The sequence below is a fragment of the Nomascus leucogenys genome, chromosome 22a (assembly GCF_006542625.1).
Source record: "Nomascus leucogenys isolate Asia chromosome 22a, Asia_NLE_v1, whole genome shotgun sequence".
NCBI lineage: Eukaryota > Metazoa > Chordata > Mammalia > Primates > Hylobatidae > Nomascus > Nomascus leucogenys.
Window position 1 is genome coordinate 54,501,885 of NC_044402.1, and position 18,088 is coordinate 54,519,972.

The 18,088-nt window shown below is 53.2% G+C and overlaps 1 protein-coding gene across 10 annotated transcripts in view; it reads left to right on the forward strand.

Annotated features, from left to right (window-relative positions):
* The window catches only part of SYNGAP1 (synaptic Ras GTPase activating protein 1), a 33,630-nt gene extending 15,858 nt beyond the window's left edge, over positions 1-17,772 (forward strand). For 2 of the 10 annotated variants that reach the window (XM_030802889.1, XM_030802897.1), the window contains 12 exons: positions 1,787-2,410; positions 2,538-2,682; positions 2,894-3,038; positions 4,865-5,101; positions 5,266-5,467; positions 5,673-5,851; positions 6,545-6,586; positions 6,981-8,052; positions 8,541-8,714; positions 10,675-10,886; positions 11,943-12,036; positions 15,845-17,772. In XM_030802889.1, the coding sequence (XP_030658749.1) occupies positions 1,787-2,410; positions 2,538-2,682; positions 2,894-3,038; positions 4,865-5,101; positions 5,266-5,467; positions 5,673-5,851; positions 6,545-6,586; positions 6,981-8,052; positions 8,541-8,714; positions 10,675-10,886; positions 11,943-12,036; positions 15,845-15,991 (3,273 nt within the window). In that variant the 3' untranslated portion in view covers positions 15,992-17,772. Of the gene's footprint in view, positions 1-1,786; positions 2,411-2,537; positions 2,683-2,893; positions 3,039-4,864; positions 5,102-5,265; positions 5,468-5,672; positions 5,852-6,544; positions 6,587-6,980; positions 8,053-8,540; positions 8,715-10,674; positions 10,887-11,929; positions 12,037-12,871; positions 12,952-15,844 lie in introns of those variants that run through there. The other 8 variants (XR_004027828.1, XM_030802890.1, XM_030802891.1 and 5 more) reach the window with 8 other exon arrangements.
* The last annotated feature ends 316 nt before the right edge of the window (positions 17,773-18,088 follow it).

An 18,088-nucleotide genomic window follows, 5' to 3' on the forward strand; every position in this document is an offset into this window, starting at 1 on the left:
ATTCTTTAGTCTAGCTTCCCTGCAGGCAGGAATGCTTCACTAACACCCCGCAGGACACATAAAATACACTTAGCCAAGTTTCTGTACCTTGGTTTCCTCTCTAAGACAGAGGGTACTGGTGGCAGTGGGTTGGATTAAATGATCTCTAAGGTCCCTTTGGCACATAAATTCTATGAGTCTGTGTTCTTCCCAAAACTTCATGCTTCCAGTTCTGTCAGCTATTCTCTGTATCCCAGTTTCTAGCAAGCTTACAGTCCTAGTCACCCTCCTCTGGGGGAAACTCGTGTGTCTTGATGTCCTTAAAGAACTCAACCCAAGATGCTGACATGATCTGACCTATGCAGAGTACAAACACCATGTTCCTTTTCAACACACTGCAATATCACCTGAGCCTTACCATTAGCTTGTGCTCAGTTGTATCCCCCCAGGCCCTTACTCATTCTTTTTTTTTTTGAGACAGAGTCTTACTCTGTCACCCAGGCTGGAGTGCAGTGGCATGATCTCGGCTCACTGCAACCTCCGCCTCCTGGGTTTAAGCAATTCCTGTGCCTCAGCCTTCCCAGTAGCTGGGATTACAGGCATGCACCACCACACCCGACTAATTTTTGTATTTTTAGTAGAGACTAGGTTTCACCATGTTGGCCAGGCTAGTCTCAAACTCCTGACCTCAGGTTGTCTGCCTGCCTCAGCCTCCCAAAGTGCTAGGATTACAGGCGTGAACCACCACACCTGGCCAAGCTTTACCCATTCTATATGCAATTCTTTTTTCACAATTTCTGATAGTCTCTGCAGGACTTTCCAGTTCCCTTCAAATTCTACATTAATATTTTTCGCTTGTTATTCCAGCTTTTAAAATCTTTCCAATACTGTTTGTGTTGTCTAGTGTATGTCTATGCTTCTAGAGTAGTTTCCTGGGGCTGCTATAACAAACTGCTACAAACTGGGTCACATAAAACAACAGAAAGTTATTCTCTCACAGTTCAGGAGGCTGGAAGTCCAAAAGCAAGGTATCAGCAGGGCCATGCTCCCTTTGATGCTGTAGCAGGGAATCCTTCCTTGCCTCTTCCTAGCTTCTGGAGGTTGCCACAGTCCTTGGCATTCCTGGGCTTGTAACTGCATCCGTCTAATTTCTGCCTCCATCTTCATGTAGCTGGCTTCCTTCTGTGTGTCTCTGTATCCTGTATCTCTGTCTCCAAATCTCCCTCTCCATATAAAGACACCAGTTTTTATAAGGTAGATTAAGGGTCCACTCTAATTCAGTATGGCCTTTTTTTTTTTTTTTTCTGAGACGGAATTTCGCTCTTGTTTCCCAGGCTGGAGTGCAATGGCATGAGCTCAGCTCACTGCAACCTCTGCCTTCCAGGTTCAAGTAATTCTCCTGCCTCAGCCTCCCAAGCAGCTGGGATTACAGGCGCGTGCCACTATGCCCAGCTAATTTTTTTGTATTTTTATTAGAGATGGGGTTTCACTATGTTGGCCAGGCTGGCTCTAACTCCTGACCTCAGGCGATCCACCCACCTCGGCCTCCCAAAGTGCTGGGATTACAGGAATGAGATACCATGCCTGGCCTCTTCTTAGTTTGATTACATTTGCAGAGATCCTGTTTCCGAATAAGATCACATTCACAGGTTCAGGGTAGACATTAGTTTTGGTGGGATACTATTCAACCCAGTACACCATCTCACCTTATGATTGCTGTCTGTATCCCACTTTCTTACTGTCTCTCCTCTTTTGGTGTCTCTCTGTCCCTTCCCCCTTTAACATCGTGCCCACCCCACCATGCCAGGACAACAGCCGCCGGGTAGACAATGTGCTAAAGCTGTGGATCATAGAGGCCCGGGAGCTGCCCCCCAAGAAGCGGTACTACTGTGAGCTCTGCCTGGATGACATGCTGTATGCACGCACCACCTCCAAGCCCCGCTCTGCCTCAGGGGACACCGTCTTCTGGGGCGAGCACTTCGAGTTTAACAACCTGCCGGCTGTCCGTGCCCTGCGGCTGCATCTGTACCGTGACTCAGACAAAAAGCGCAAGAAGGACAAGGCAGGCTATGTCGGCCTGGTGACTGTGCCAGTGGCCACCCTGGCTGGGCGCCACTTCACAGAGCAGTGGTACCCTGTAACCCTGCCAACAGGCAGTGGGGGATCTGGGGGCATGGGCTCGGGAGGGGGAGGGGGCTCGGGGGGTGGCTCAGGGGGCAAGGGCAAAGGAGGTTGCCCGGCTGTGCGGCTGAAAGCACGTTACCAGACAATGAGCATCTTGCCCATGGAGCTATATAAAGAGTTTGCAGAGTATGTCACCAACCATTATCGGATGCTGTGTGCAGTCTTGGAGCCCGCCCTGAATGTCAAAGGCAAGGAGGAGGTTGCCAGTGCACTAGTTCACATCCTGCAGAGTACAGGCAAGGCTAAGGTGAGTGTTGTGCCCTCAGGGAAAGGTGACTTGGGAATGGGCACTTGCTTGGGGGTTAGTGAGGACAGGGCAAATTCACAAGATTGGGTTGTGCAGAGGCTGACACTTGGATTTTCCTGGGCCTCAGGACTTCCTTTCAGACATGGCCATGTCTGAGGTAGACCGGTTCATGGAACGGGAGCACCTCATATTCCGCGAGAACACGCTCGCCACTAAAGCCATAGAAGAGTATATGAGACTGATTGGTCAGAAATACCTCAAGGATGCTATTGGTATGGCCCACACTCAGGCCCTCTTCTTCCCAAACCTGCCAGATGTCCACCCCAGACCCCAAGTCCACCCTTCCACAGCTTGATACTTCCTAACCCAGAGTCCTAGGACTCCAGCCTCCAACACCTGATTCTGAAATTTCCCCAACCCTGGCCACCCCCTTCCCTGCCCTTGGAAAGTGTGACCATACCCTCATGTGCCCCCACCCCCCAGGAGAGTTCATCCGTGCTCTGTATGAGTCTGAGGAAAACTGCGAGGTAGACCCTATCAAGTGCACAGCGTCCAGTTTGGCAGAGCACCAGGCCAACCTGCGAATGTGCTGTGAGTTGGCCCTGTGCAAGGTGGTCAACTCCCACTGGTGAGACTGGGAACGCTGGGCTGGGGGGCCAGGGTCGGGGGAATTATGTGTTCATCTGTTCATCTATCTGTCCATCCTCAAAGAGGACTGAGCACCATTTATGGGCAAAGCATTGTTCTAGGCGCTATAGAGCAAACAGGTGAAAGAGGCCTGGTCCCTGCCCTCAGAGGGCCTCCACCAGAATGAGTGGGGACAAATTAGAAGAAAAAAAAAAGCCACAGAGCCATAATGGTGTGTAAGTGCTGAGTAAGGGTCCCCCCAACCTGTGTGTGATATAAGGTCAGAGAGAAGGCAGAGCTTTGAGATAAGCAGGGAAGAGGTGCCCCCTTGGGTAGGCTTTGAAGACTGGTTTAGGTTCTGATATATGGACATAGTTGGCAAGAAAGCCATTTCAAAAGAAGGCTGTGAGAAAGGCACATGTGTGATGGTGAAAAGGCCCAGGAGTTTTCAGGGGACATTAAAGTAGGTTAGTGGCAGTTACATCCGGTTTAGTGGAGCATGTGCCTCATAATGGGGAGTGGTGGGAGAGATGTCTGGGCAGGAAGATTAGCTTTAGAAACTGGAAGGCCTCAAGGAGTCTGAGGTCATTGGTAGGCCTTGGGATGCCATTAAAGGTGTCAGAAACATTGTGATTTAGCAGATTAATCCATAGGCTGGGCATGGTGGCTCATGCCTGTAATCCCAGCACTTTGGGAGGCCAAGGTGGGCAGACCACCTGAGGTCAGGAGTTTGAGACCAGGTTGACCAACATGGAGAAACCCTGTCTCTACTAAAAATGCAAAATTAGCCGGATGTGGTGGCACATGCCTGTAATCCCAGCTACTTGGGAGGCTAAGGCAGCAGGAGAATCACTTGAACCTGGGGCGCAGAGGTTGCAGTGAGCCGAGATCACGCCATTGCACTCCAGCCTGGGCAACAAGGGTGAAACTCCATCTCAAAAAAAAAAAAAAAAAAAAAAAAATTAATCCATAGGTAGAGTGTATGTAGTAGAGTAGAGGGGTGTATGTTGGGGGATGACTGGAGTAGAGCCAGCTGGGGGCTTGGAGGCATGAAAGTCAGATCTTGAATCAGAACAGTGACAGAAGTTACGAAGGAGCTACTGGAAGGACCCTCTCAGGAAAGGATCAGTAGGAATTGTCAGCTTATTGGAAAGGAGGGAGCATGTCTGTGGGGAGTCAGGGATGACTCAAGAGGCCATGAGGCTGGTGGTTGGGAGACCGGTGGCCTCATTGACAACCAGGAAAGTCAGGAGGAGGAGCCAGTTGGAGGTGTGGGGGCGATGGTGAGCTCTGCTTTACACCAGCTGAGTTTAAGGTGTCAGTGGGACATTGAAGTGGAACTGGGAGGTGCGGGGAGTGAGCTCTGAGCCATTCCAGGGACTGGGGATCATGCCTGGGGCACCTCCATCCCCATTTCCCTGGAATCCAGAAGAGTTGGGGGGTCCGAGCTCCCTGTACCTCAAGTGACCCTCCATCTCTCTCCCATCTCTGTCTCTCCCTGGTGTCTGTTTTTCTTCTCCTCCTCTCCTTGTCTCTCTCCCACACCCCTCCATCTCTCTCCCACGTGTCTCTCTCCTCACCTTCTCCTCCCCTCCATTTCTCTCTCCCTAATCTGTCTGTTCCCTCTGCCATGGCCCCCTTCTTCAAGCAGCCTCCCATCTTGCTCCTGCAGTCCCTTCTTCCCTGTCTCTCTCACCCCTGTTTCCACACCCTCACCTCCTACCACCCCCCTCAGCATGTTCCCTGGAAGCTGAGGGTCTCTGGGGCTCAGTCCCGGTCTCTCTCTTTCTCTCTCTCTCTCTCTGTCTCCCTGCCCCTTCCCCCCAGTGTGTTCCCGAGGGAGCTGAAGGAGGTGTTTGCTTCGTGGCGGCTGCGCTGCGCAGAGCGAGGCCGGGAGGACATCGCAGACAGGCTTATCAGCGCCTCACTCTTCCTGCGCTTCCTCTGCCCAGCGATTATGTCGCCCAGTCTCTTTGGGCTTATGCAGGAGTACCCAGATGAGCAGACCTCACGAACCCTCACCCTCATTGCCAAGGTCATCCAGAACCTGGCCAACTTTTCCAAGTGAGGGAAGCTTCAGGAGTGGGCAGGGCAGGGAGTGGCAGGGCTGGGGGTGGGCACGAAGGGTCTCCTGAGTCCCCAGAGATCCTGAGATGGGGAGGCTATGATACCTTGTGTGTGTGTGTGCGTGTGTGTCTGTGACCTTTATCTTCTGGATTCTTGGCTAGGTTTACCTCAAAGGAGGACTTTCTGGGCTTCATGAATGAGTTTCTGGAGCTGGAATGGGGTTCTATGCAGCAGTTCTTGTATGAGATCTCCAACCTGGACACGCTAACCAACAGCAGTAGCTTTGAGGGTTACATCGACTTGGGCCGAGAGCTCTCCACACTGCATGCCCTGCTCTGGGAGGTGCTGCCCCAGCTCAGCAAGGTCAGCAGATCCCCTCTTTGCCCTATCCCCAGACGGCTCCAGAGGTTCCTGGAGCCTGAGAAACTACCCTTTGAAGATTTTTTTCTCCCCTTGTTCCTCGAGGTGTCACTACTACTATCCCAACTCAGACCCCCTCCACCTGCACCCTCAGAGGCCCTCTTAGAACTGGGCACTGAGCCCCCAGGTAACAGCCTTACCCTTCCAGGAAGCCCTCCTGAAGCTGGGTCCACTGCCCCGGCTCCTCAACGACATCAGCACAGCTCTGAGGAACCCCAACATCCAAAGGCAGCCAAGCCGCCAGAGTGAGCGGCCCCGGCCTCAGCCTGTGGTACTGCGGGGGCCATCGGCTGAGATGCAGGGCTACATGATGCGGGACCTCAACAGGTGAGCACCTTGGGACAGCCAGGCCTGTGCCCTAGGAGCCCTTCTCCTATTCTAGATACTCCTCACTGGGCCCCACACGCATCTCTCTAGGGCTTGAAAGAAGGGAGGAAAAAGCACCAAGTTCTCAGGGAAGACGATAAGGAGACAGGTACAGTCAGTGGTAGGCTGAGAGCCCTTTACAGCCTGAGGGAGTGAGAGATGTGGAGCTCTAGGAATAGGGCTGAGGCTCCACCAACTCATGGCTTAGTTGTAAGCCTAGAGCATCCCTCCTGCAAGCTCTGATTTGCTGTCCCTCTGCCTGCCCATGCTTGTCCCCAGGCTGAGGTTCAGCCAGCACATCATGTCAGCCATGTGTCAAAATGTTCAAACATCTCAGTAATAGCTAGTGAATAAGCACTTCCCCCAGCCCCCGACCAGAACCCCACGGACCTCCCCATGATCCAGCACTTAGAGCAGTGACAGCAGAAGCCTAGCAGGGCCTGCAGCCTGCTCCAGAGTCCCAGCCTCCATTCCGATGGGTGATGCCCGTGCTTCATTTGCTGCTCATTATTTTGATGATGGCCCTGCTTGTTCCTCTGCCCATGTCTTCCTCCATGACACCATACCCATCCCACCATTCCCGCCTCTCCTTTCATTTGTCCACATCTCTCTCCTTCTCTCTCTGTGCTTGCCCCTCTTTCCATCTCTCTCCAGCTCCATCGACCTTCAGTCCTTCATGGCTCGAGGCCTCAACAGGTGAGGGGCTCTCCCCTCCCCCACCCTCCTCTCCTCTCCTGTCTGTTCCCTCTCCCGCTCCACTGGCCTTCGCCCTACTCCTCTCCTCTCCTCCTCCATGGACCTCATCTCCTCCATATCTGCCCAGCCCTGCCCCCATCCCTTCTCTTGCTGCCCCCATCTCCCCTCCTCTAGGCCTCACCCCCTTCCCGGAGGGGCCCTGTCCTTTCCCTTTACTCACCTGTCCCCTCCCATCCTCCCTGCCTGCCCTCTTCAGGGCTGCCACCGCTAGCTCTCAGCCCTTCCCTCTGGGTCCCACTTTTCACCCCAAGGCCTGTGCCAGACCACAGCAAGGCTCAATTGCTAGGAGCCCCGACCTTACCTTCTGCTTGTGTGCCCCCTTCCCTTCTGACAGCTCTATGGACATGGCTCGCCTCCCCTCCCCAACCAAGGAAAAGCCACCCCCACCACCGCCTGGTGGGGGTAAAGACCTGTTCTATGTAAGCCGTCCACCCCTGGCCCGTTCCTCACCAGCATACTGCACGAGCAGCTCGGACATCACAGAGCCAGAGCAGAAGATGCTGAGTGTCAACAAGAGTGTGTCCATGCTGGACTTACAGGGCGATGGGCCTGGTGGCCGCCTCAACAGCAGCAGTGTTTCGAACCTGGCGGCCGTAGGGGACCTGCTGCACTCAAGCCAGGCCTCGCTGACAGCAGCCTTGGGGCTACGGCCTGCGCCTGCCGGACGCCTCTCCCAGGGGAGTGGCTCATCCATCACGGCGGCTGGCATGCGCCTCAGCCAGATGGGTGTCACCACAGACGGTGTCCCTGCCCAGCAACTGCGAATCCCCCTCTCCTTCCAAAACCCTCTCTTCCACATGGCTGCTGATGGGCCAGGTCCCCCAGGCGGTCATGGAGGGGGCGGTGGCCATGGCCCACCTTCCTCCCATCACCACCACCACCACCATCACCACCACCGAGGTGGAGAGCCCCCTGGGGACACCTTTGCCCCATTCCATGGCTATAGCAAGAGTGAGGACCTCTCTTCCGGGGTCCCCAAGCCCCCTGCTGCCTCCATCCTTCATAGCCACAGCTACAGTGATGAGTTTGGACCCTCTGGCACTGACTTCACCCGTCGGCAGCTTTCACTCCAGGACAACCTGCAGCACATGCTGTCCCCTCCCCAGATCACCATTGGTCCCCAGAGGCCAGCCCCCTCAGGGCCTGGAGGTGGGAGCGGTGGGGGCAGCGGTGGGGGTGGCGGGGGCCAACCGCCTCCATTGCAGAGGGGCAAGTCTCAGCAGTTGACAGTCAGCGCAGCCCAGAAACCCCGGCCATCCAGCGGGAATCTATTGCAGTCCCCAGAGCCAAGTTATGGCCCCGCCCGTCCACGGCAACAGAGCCTCAGCAAGGAGGGCAGCATTGGGGGCAGCGGGGGCAGCGGTGGCGGAGGGGGTGGGGGGCTGAAGCCCTCCATCACCAAGCAGGTAGGTGAAGGCAGGAGGAAGGCGGGCTGGGTCACAACAGGGAGGGAAGAAGGAGATGAGGGGGGTGGGGTTGAAACAGAGTCTGTGGCCTGAAGTTACAATCTTCTTGCCTCCTTTTGGCCATTAAACAAATGTGTATAGAGGGCCTGCTATGTGCCATGTGCTATGCCAGGCCCTAAGGATGTGGCACTGAACCCTCTTAGCATTCTCATTCCAGAGGGCATTAGTCCATAAGTAGAATGGGGGTGACTGGAATAGGGCCAGTTGGGGGCTTGGAGGCATGAAAATCAGATCCTGAATAAGAACAGTGACAGGAGAAATTCTCTGGCATTCAACTCACATCTCTGGCATTCAGGGGTGATAAAGGCTACAGCAGGGCAATAGGACTGGGACTGTCATCTCCTTTGGCTGTGCTGTTGCCCTCTAAATGTACCCTGCTTTTTCCCACCTTTCCTTTCTCTGTTCACCCTCACTGTGCCTTGTCCCAGCATTCTCAGACACCATCCACATTGAACCCCACAATGCCAGCCTCTGAGCGGACAGTGGCCTGGGTCTCCAACATGCCTCACCTGTCGGCTGACATCGAGAGTGCCCACATCGAGCGGGAAGAGTACAAGCTCAAGGAGTACTCAAAATCGATGGATGAGAGCCGGCTGGATAGGGTACGATGGACTCTACCAGCTCCAAGCCCCAGTGTTTCCTTTTACCCACAGGGGAGATCTCTAGTCACTTCCAAAGGAAACCTCCAGGGTCAGTTATGGTGGAAAGAAAAGGCAAAAACCTGATCACCTCTTGAGAAGCCTTCAGTCCATCTGGGGAGACCAGATACACACAGTTGTTAAAAGTCACTTTCAACTCTATTTTGTAGGTTATATATATCGTAGACTATCTGGGGATCATCTATTTTAGGCTTACCTCCATGTTCTTCCCGAGGAGGAACATAAGCCCTGGCTCCTGTGACTGCTTAGGAAAGGAAATGTTACTTTACTGGCAGTAGGAGCTAATAAATTGGGTGGGGATGGAGGGGGTTGCAGCTATATTACAAGTGATGTCTGGCCTACCCAGTCACTGTCCCATGGGCATAAGTGACAGTCAGTAGGCAGGGGATGCATGTGGCAAAGTAGTATGTGTCGGTCATGTGTGAAAAGGCCATCCAGACCCTCACTTGGTGGAGGCTGAGGGCAAGGGCACCAAGAGCTCTGGGGCACACACAGATAACTTAGCAGAAAGTTACTTGAGGAAGCTGTTGCTCCTAGGGCCAGAGGAAGAGGGTGGCTGCAGGATTAGGTCATATATAAAGAACATATGACCCTAACACAGGGAAGTGGTCTTTGAGCATAGGAAATGTTGGGACTGACTCAGATGGGCTTGACCAGCAAATTTAATGAGAATTAAACCCTAATATTAGCCCCAAGGCAGCCACCGTAGGAAGTTAATTCACATCTCTCCTCTGCATGTAGAAGGGTTGGTGATATATGTATGTATCCTCTTCAGAGAATGAGGAAAGTCTTTTGTGTCATTTTTTTTTCTGTTCTGTGCTTCAGATGAGGAAACCTTGTTGAGAAAGGCTGTAGACTAGCACTATCCAATATAACTTTCTGCAGTGATGAAATGTTCTGTAATCTGTACCGTTCACATGTGGCTAGTTGTGATTCAGGAACTGAATTTTTAGCTCTATTTAATTTTAATTTTGTAATTTTTTTGAGACAGGGTCTTGCTCTGTCACCCAGGCTGGAGTGCAGTGGTGCAAACGTGGCTCGAGGCAACCTCCGCCTCCTGGGCTCAAGGCATTCTCCTACCTCAGCCCCATGAGTAGCTAGGACTACAGGGTCGTGCTACCATGCCTAGCTAGTTTTTTTTTTCTTTCTTTCTTTCTTTTTTTTTTTTTTGTCGAGACGGGGTTTTGCCATGTTGCCCAGGCTGGTCTAGAACTTGTGAGCTCAAGTGATCTACCTGCCTCAGCCTCCCAAAGTGCTGGGATTACAGGGGTTGAGCCACTGTGCCTGGCCTAAATTTTAAATAGCTACATGTGGGCTGGTGGCTACCATATTAGACAGCACAGCTGTAGACTCTAGAGCCAATAGGGCAGATAAAATGACACTTCTGAGCTCTTCCAGCTCTAGAATTCCTAGATTCTCAGCCTAGAATTCACTTGTAGACCTCCTATCCTTGGCTCCTTGACAGAGCCAAGGAGAGGGTCACATGGAGGACAGCACCTGCCTTTCCCCCATCAATTGCCTTTTCTTCCTATGTCTCCAGCATGTGTTCTGGGGCCTGGCTTAGGGCTGAAGAGTCACCCTATTTTTAATTTCTGAGCACAGTTACTCAAGGTGTGCTTGTGAGTCTAGATTTCTATGTGGGTCTTCATGAGGGGCCATACATAGACCTCAGGGTGTGGGTGTCTGTGACCTTGCTCCATTTTGAGGGAACCTCAGCACCATGGCAGGGTCTTCTCAAAAGCAGGTGTGTGGATGTGATCCACAGGCAGGGAAGGGGTTGGGGAAGGCAGCTGGATGTCCCTCAACATGCAGTGGCTGTGCTTGGCAGACAGGGATGGAGGCTGGGTGGTGGGCTTGGGGTGGGGCGCCCCTCACAGTGCGGGGTCGTGTGCCCGGCGGGCAGGTGAAGGAGTACGAGGAGGAGATTCACTCACTGAAAGAGCGGCTGCACATGTCCAACCGGAAGCTGGAAGAGTATGAGCGGAGGCTGCTGTCCCAGGAAGAACAGACCAGCAAAATCCTGATGCAGTATCAGGCCCGACTGGAGCAGAGTGAGAAGAGGCTAAGGCAGCAGCAGGCAGAGAAGGATTCACAGATCAAGAGCATCATTGGCAGGTGAGGGGCGGCCTGGGGAGGGGGTTGTGAGGGAGAGCCTGAGGCTGAAGAGAGCAAGTGGGCGAGCTACTCCTCTGACTCCCATCCCCAAACTCAGGAGCCCACCAGGAGAGCCCACCACTCTTCTCCCCAGGAAGCCACCCACTCACTCATCACCAGATGGAGAGAAACCCCAACCTGCTTAGTGTATTAAATATACCTTTACCAAACCCTGACCTCTCTTCTGATAGAGTAGCTTCGGAAGCCCTTGGAAAATGTACCTGTCCAACCATCACTGCATTTGCATTTGCATTTACCCTAGGCCAGGACTCCCCACTAGTTATTCTCAACTTAACCTGTGATGTTCACCCAAACCTAAGCAGGGCTCCCTAGCCAGAGTAGCCCCTGCCCTTCCTGGGCGGACCCTCCCTCTCTAGCCTTGGAAAGGTGTTCTGTTAGAAAGGGTCTTTTAGCCTGTGTATGTTTTCAGCTGCTCCAGCAAGCCCTGGGCTCCGAAGAGGGTATCCTCAGCAAAGAGGTCAATTATCTTCAGAGTAGTGGGGTCGGGGCAGGGGGGACCCTGGGCCCCACTCCAACCAGAGCCACCTCCATTTCGATCCATTCTAAATGTATTTTATGTAAGATTTAATTAGAAGAAAAGGGCTTCTTGAAATATTTTTTGAAAACCACTGCTCTATTTGATATCCTTTGTGATAAATCACCTTGAAGATCTTCACAGTGAGGTGACATGGGGGATGCAGAAGCCAGGTCCTCAGCCATGGAAGGTTTGGGGAAGGGGCACTACTGTCCTGATTGGGATGATGGAGGCCTGGAGGTGTCTGGATGGTAGAAGTCTTTGAGGCACAGAAAGCTGCCTTAGCAGGGAGGTGTAAGGGTTCCTGGGAGGAAGGTGGAGCGCATGATCCTGAGTAACAGGGAGTCTTGCATCACGGCAATGGAGGGACTCTGATTCAAAGGGATAAGGATGCCTGAGGCTTTTCCAGAGAGCTGTGGGGTTCCATGGGCAGGCTCTGAGCCTGTGCCCGCCACTAACCCCACTGAAGCCCGTCCCTTCAGGCTGATGCTGGTGGAGGAGGAGCTGCGCCGGGACCACCCCGCCATGGCTGAGCCGCTGCCAGAACCCAAGAAGAGGCTGCTCGACGCTCAGGTGGAAATTACAATGTCATTTATCTTCTCCGTGTCCCATCCCCATCCATCCCACTGTCTTTCGTGCACTCACTACACCAGCCACCCAGCCCCATCACCATCTGTCTCTCATAGTCTGCTGTTTTGTCCACTGGCTGCTCCTGGCAGCCCCCTAGTGACCCCATCTTCATCCCATTGTCTGTGCCTCTGTCACTCCTGGCAGCGTCAGCCCAACTCCTGTGCCTTCCCATCCAGTCTTCTCACTCCTGTCTGCATCTCAGGACCTTCTCTACCAGAACCTTGGTCTTTCTGCCCCTAGACCCCACCTAGTTCCAAGAACTCCTGCCCCTTCTTTGCTCACTCCTATTCAAGCCACGTTGTTCAGCTTCCTCTGCACTCTTGGGCCAGAGGGCTAGAAGCTGCCATTTTCTGGAATAGAGCACAGGGCAGTATGATCTGTAGTTTCTCCAGGCCCTGGCCGGTACCATCGCCTCTGTTCTCTTGGCTCCCCAATTTTCCTGTCTCTTTGGCAGCTCCTGCATAGTTTCCTCTTCTTGACTCTTCAGATCTTGAAGGCCTTCCATCCTGTAACCTCCCTTTGCCCTCAGTATTTAAGTCCAGCCTCCCTTTGGCCTCCCTCCCACTCTGGCCCTCACACCTTCCCAGCTGCCTGCTGCCCAGCCTCTCTTCTCACAAGCCAGCTTCTAGGACCTCCCTTCTGCACCCTTACCCCTTGCTTTCCCAAAATTCTGCTCATTTTCCTACCCATACTCCTCTTTGCTCTGACTGCTAGGCTCCCCCCACCTGCCATCCCCTCACCAAGGCTCCTGACCCCATGACCCCACTCTCTCCCACTGCAGCTCCTCATCAGGTAATTCTCCTGGTTCCGCTTTGGCCACGGGCGGAGGACACAGGGGGAGGTGACTCCGGACCACTGCAGGTTGGTCGTGAAGCCCACTCCCTCCAACACCTCCGGAGCCTCTCCCCTCTCACTGCTGCCCTCCACACCCAGAGAACCTCCACAGACTCCAGCCCTCCGACACCTGCACAGATCCATCTCCCAAGACACCACCCAAAGAAAGCATTTGCTGCTGCTTCCCAGAACTGTCCAACAATACCTTAGCAACACCAAGAGTTGGGCTAGATGGGCCCAGCACATTCACAGGGCACACCCACTTCCCTGCAAAACCCACCCCCTCCCAGCCTCCTCCTGACTCTAAGCCCTCCTCTTCCTCTACCTCTCCAGTGTATGTCTGTCACCCCCCATTTCACCAGAGCGTCCTTAGGGGCTGGGGGTGGGTTTGTTAATGGGGTGGAGGCAATGATGGGTTGGAGGATCTTGGCTATAGGGGCTGTGCTGACTGCAGCAGGTAGGTTGGGTTTCCCTCTTCCTTCCCTAACCTTGGTTCTCTACCCCCCTTTCCACTCCTCACCTGATTCTCTCTCTTCCTCCTCCTTATATCTGTGAGGCAGAAGGCATCTGGAGCTCATATTAGCCCCCCATGGGTGGGAATTAGGAGTGGGTAGTTAACTCAGGGAGACTTGAGATACCCTGGAAAAAAATGCTGTTGAGATGTCCTGACATTAGGCAGGGTGGGTGGAACAAGAAGGAGCAAGAAAGGAACCTCAGGTAGATGTTAGGACATGGACTTGATCATGTGGCCTGGGAGTTTAGAAATGGGGAGAGACATCCTCCTAGATCAGATCGTGGGCTCAGTAGGCATGTTGATTCCCAGGGAGAGGTGCCAGGAACAGCATGGTAAAGAATGTACTCTCAGAGCTCACATCTCCAGGTTGCTGATGCCACTCACTCCCCCTCTCCTGCCATTGAGTGGCCTTGCCGGACACATAACCCTACCTAAAAAGCCAGTAAATGAGAACCTGTCAGCTATAGCCATCATTTCTGAGATGCGATTTTCTTTGGGATTGAGCCGCAGTGGGCAGTGGCTCCTTACACTGTAATTTTAATTCTTTGCCTGCCCAGCCTCTCTGTCAAAGTAGCTGGTGATCTGTAAACAGATGCTAAAAGGCACCAGGGGACTTTGCCATTTAAAGGACTCCTGCAGTGAATTCTTTTGTAAAATGAATAATGGCACCCTAATTTATCCACTTTCTAAATTTGGGTCCATGGGGGTGTCCAGCGCATGCTTATGTGCTGTCACCAGCAGACAAACAGAGGGAATGGAATCTGGGGGTTCCTTCCCTGCTCCCCCGCCATACTCAGGATACCCTACCATAAGTGATTTCCTCTCACTGACTTGCAGAAAATGTGTGAGATACCCAGCAAGCTAAGAAGGCAGTATTGCTGGGTGTCTCATATCCAAGGCTAGGGTTTGGGTGACCTGAGAGGTTAGCTCCTTGATCCTAGGATGGAAGGGAGAGCTTATATAGAAGCTTTTACTTGGAAGGTTTTGTATCCTAAGGTCAGACATAGCTATATTGCCAAGCCTAAATGCCATGTGGCCCAGGAAATAATTTGGCCATTTGTTCTAAACCACTTGTGGTAGGTATTGGTACCTCTGCAACTCAGCCATTAATTAAAAATTAATTTTGAGCCTGAATTTTAAAAAGCCAAGTGTTGCCCCCAGCCCCCCCCCCCACACACATACGGACATGTACAGTACAAACCCCAGATAATTACAACAGCCAAAGAGAGAAGGAAGTGAATTTCCCAACCAGAAGTGTAGGGAAATTCAGATGGCTTTCTTTTCTCCCAGCAGAGGAACAGAAGGTGGAGCTAAGGGCAGGAACCAGGAGTTGGTCCAGGAGCTATACGAGGTGATGAGAGTAGGACCAGGGGTAGGAGCTGCTCTGGTACCCCTCACCTTCTAACTGGGAGCCCAGGGAGAAAGACTGAAAAGAAGATGGGGGTGGAAAAGAATAAAGCTAGTTTCTGCTTCCCAGGGATGTAGAGATTGGGGCATGCTGTGTCTGCAGAAGCTCCTAGTCATTTCCGCCATAATTGTGAGAGAGAGGGGCAGCCCTCCCACAAGATTTTTCCCTCCCATATCACTTCCCTGAATCCCCTTCCTTTCCCCCCAGTACAGTTAAACCTCTAATTTGGAATGTTATATTTGAGAAGATGGCCACTGTGAATAAATGACAAAACTGAATGACAGTGTCTATTTAATGAAATGCATGTCTTCAAAATATATACAGAACTTGATGAAGAAGGCCTTTTCCACTCCTCAGGGAGCATGCATTAATGAATGGATAGGATTCAAAAGTCTGTTTTCTGGTATGGGTTAAATATCCCCTCCTACAGACATATTTCCACCACTAAGAAAAGCTTAGTACACCTTTTCTTCACAGATAAAGGAAAACTCAAGCTCACTTTTTGTTCAAATTATGAAGAAATTCCAAATCCACAGGGGTTTGGATTAATGAGGTTTTGCTGTATTGCCTCCCCTTATTCCTCAACATGAAGTTCCCACCTCGGATTGGGGATGGGTGGGAGGGGGTTTCAAGAGGAGGAGGGTGGGATGGGCAAGGAATATACATAGGTGAAACCAGAGAAGGGTTAGGTTGGGGGTGTGGTGGGAACTTGCTGTTTTGATCTGGTTTCCTGGTGTGACACTCTGGGTTAAAGGCTTGAAGGCCCCTGTTAGGAGTCTAGGGGTGAGATTCTCTTCTCTCTGATCCCAGAGGACGTTAACTTCTACTGCAGGTGAGAAACAAAATAGGAGGATGGTGGGGACTGTCCTGGGAGGAGGGGGTGGTCCATGGCTTGTGGTGTGGGCTGGCTATAGGGGAGGCCACTGCTAGGGGACTGGCATCCAGGCCCCCTTGAAGCGTCTCAATAAGTCCGCGCTCTCCTTTTTGGTGTCTTGCAGGAGAGGCAGCTTCCCCCCTTGGGTCCAACAAACCCGCGTGTGACGCTGGCCCCACCGTGGAACGGCCTGGCCCCCCCAGCCCCACCACCCCCACCCCGGCTGCAGATTACGGAGAACGGCGAGTTCCGAAACACCGCAGACCACTAGCCCACCCAGCATCACAGACCTTCTCTTCCTTTCCTGTGCATCCCACCCTGTAACAGCACCAACCACCAGGATTGGACATCACCGAGGAACAGCGGGATTGCCTCCCCGAATGCCTCCCTGGGAGGCACACTGATTGCCCACCCCCCCACTGCACCATTTCCAGGAGGGAGAGTGGGGACCCTCAGCCGTCCCCTTTTCCTTCCCATTGGGGTGCTGCCCTCTCTTTGACCCCCAGGGACCCTTGCCCCAGGACACCGCCTACCCCACACAGACCCCTTCACTCCGGGGTGCTATCCCCATCCTCTGCCTCATTGTTCCCCTGAGCACTGGGGGACAGACCCTCACCCCCACCCTGGGGGTGTGGCACCTCCAAACTTTCAACTTCAGGGTGATTTTTTTAGCAGTAACCAGAGCTGACAATCTAACTCCCCTCCACCGCCCCATTTTGGCCTCCCCTGCCCCCCTTGTTATGGGGAGGGGACCCCGGGTGAGGGGGCCCTATTACCCCTTGATTTCTCAGGAGCGTCTGGGGGGGCTCAGCACGCACAAACTCCTTCTCCTTCTACCACTCTTAAATTTACTCCCTCCCCACCCAGAACCCAGATGGGGTGGAGGGGGCCACCGGGGCAGGGAGGGGGCGGCAAGGGGGGAATGGGAGTTGTCTCCCCTTCTCCCCACACCTGATCTGCTCTCGGCTGGTCCCAGAGCGGGGTGAGGGGGCTTATGCCCCCCCCTCCCCCAGTGTGTTGGGTGGGGTGGAATTGAGGTTAGGGTGAGGGGTCAGGGTTTAGGAGGGTGTGTATGTTGGGAGGACAGGCTAGTTGATCTGTCCTACTCTGACACACAGTCCCCCCTGTCCCTTCCTTCTCTCTTCTTGGTCTCTACTCCCAGGGGGAGGGGGGAACTTACTCTAGGAAAAGCCATGTCTCTCTCCCCCAGGGTGGGGGGACCTGTGTTGGAGGAGGGGTGTTGGGGGGCCCCCTTCCATGACTCTGTCCCCTGGGGGAGGTAGGACAGGGCTGGGCTTCCCTCTCATCCTCCCCCTCCCAATCTCCTTCCATCTCCCTCCCTCCCGCCAGCTCCACAATTTTTCGGTGTTTCTCTGTACATAGTTCTCTGGCGGGATAGGGGAGGTAGGATGGATGGGGTTTGGGGTGGGTAGGCCATGGGAGGGGAGAAGCCCCTCCTTGGCACCCCCTCTTCCCTGACTGCTGTCCCCTACCCAGCCTTGCCCCCTTCATCCTTTTGCGTTTGGTATTGAGACTCTCCTAGACTCTACTCCTCTTTCTTTTGTATGGACAGTTCCCCTTCAGTCCCATCCCCCTACACATACACCCAGCCGGGGCCAAATTTATACTTATATAAAAGTTGTAAATATGTGAAATTTTATCCCTGTGCCCTTTCCCCACCTCAGGCCCTACCCCTGGACCCTCCCCAACCTTCCCTCTCTCTTCTTTGGCTGTTGTAATTATCTGGGGTTTGTACTGTACATATCCGGGGTGTGTGTGTGTGGGCTGGGGGCAACCCTTCTGTACAGAGCTTCCTGGCCCCCTCCCCCCCGCCCCTCTGCTTCCCTCCCCACCCACCACCTTAAGGGTAGGGAGATGCTCTTCCTACCTGTTTTATTTTGTTTTCTCGTTCTCCCTCCCCACCCCACTCCCAGCCTTATCTATCCCTCCTCACTGTCCCCTTTTCTCCACTCCCAGCCCCATTTCCTTTTTTTCTGGAGTGTGTGGTGAAACAGAAAAAAACATGTTTAATAAACGGAGATTGTTCTTTTATCGCTGTGCCGACTTTCTTAGGCAGGGCTCTCCAGACCTGTACGGTGGTAAGATCTGCTTTTTGAAAGGAAGCTGACAGCCTGAGAGGAAAACCGTATATCCCCACCTGATGCCATACTCTCCTCATAGAATGTCACTCTCCCCTCCCAATGAGATTTTTTACATTTTAGAGCAGGAGTTTTGCACTGGCCAAACTTCTCCAGTCTAACTCTCCCCTCACCACTGTGTCACTTAGTCCGAGGCCAGGAACAGCGGCGTTATCTGATAAAAGAGTTCATGTATATATCCACATTCATCTCTTCTAAAAATTACCTAG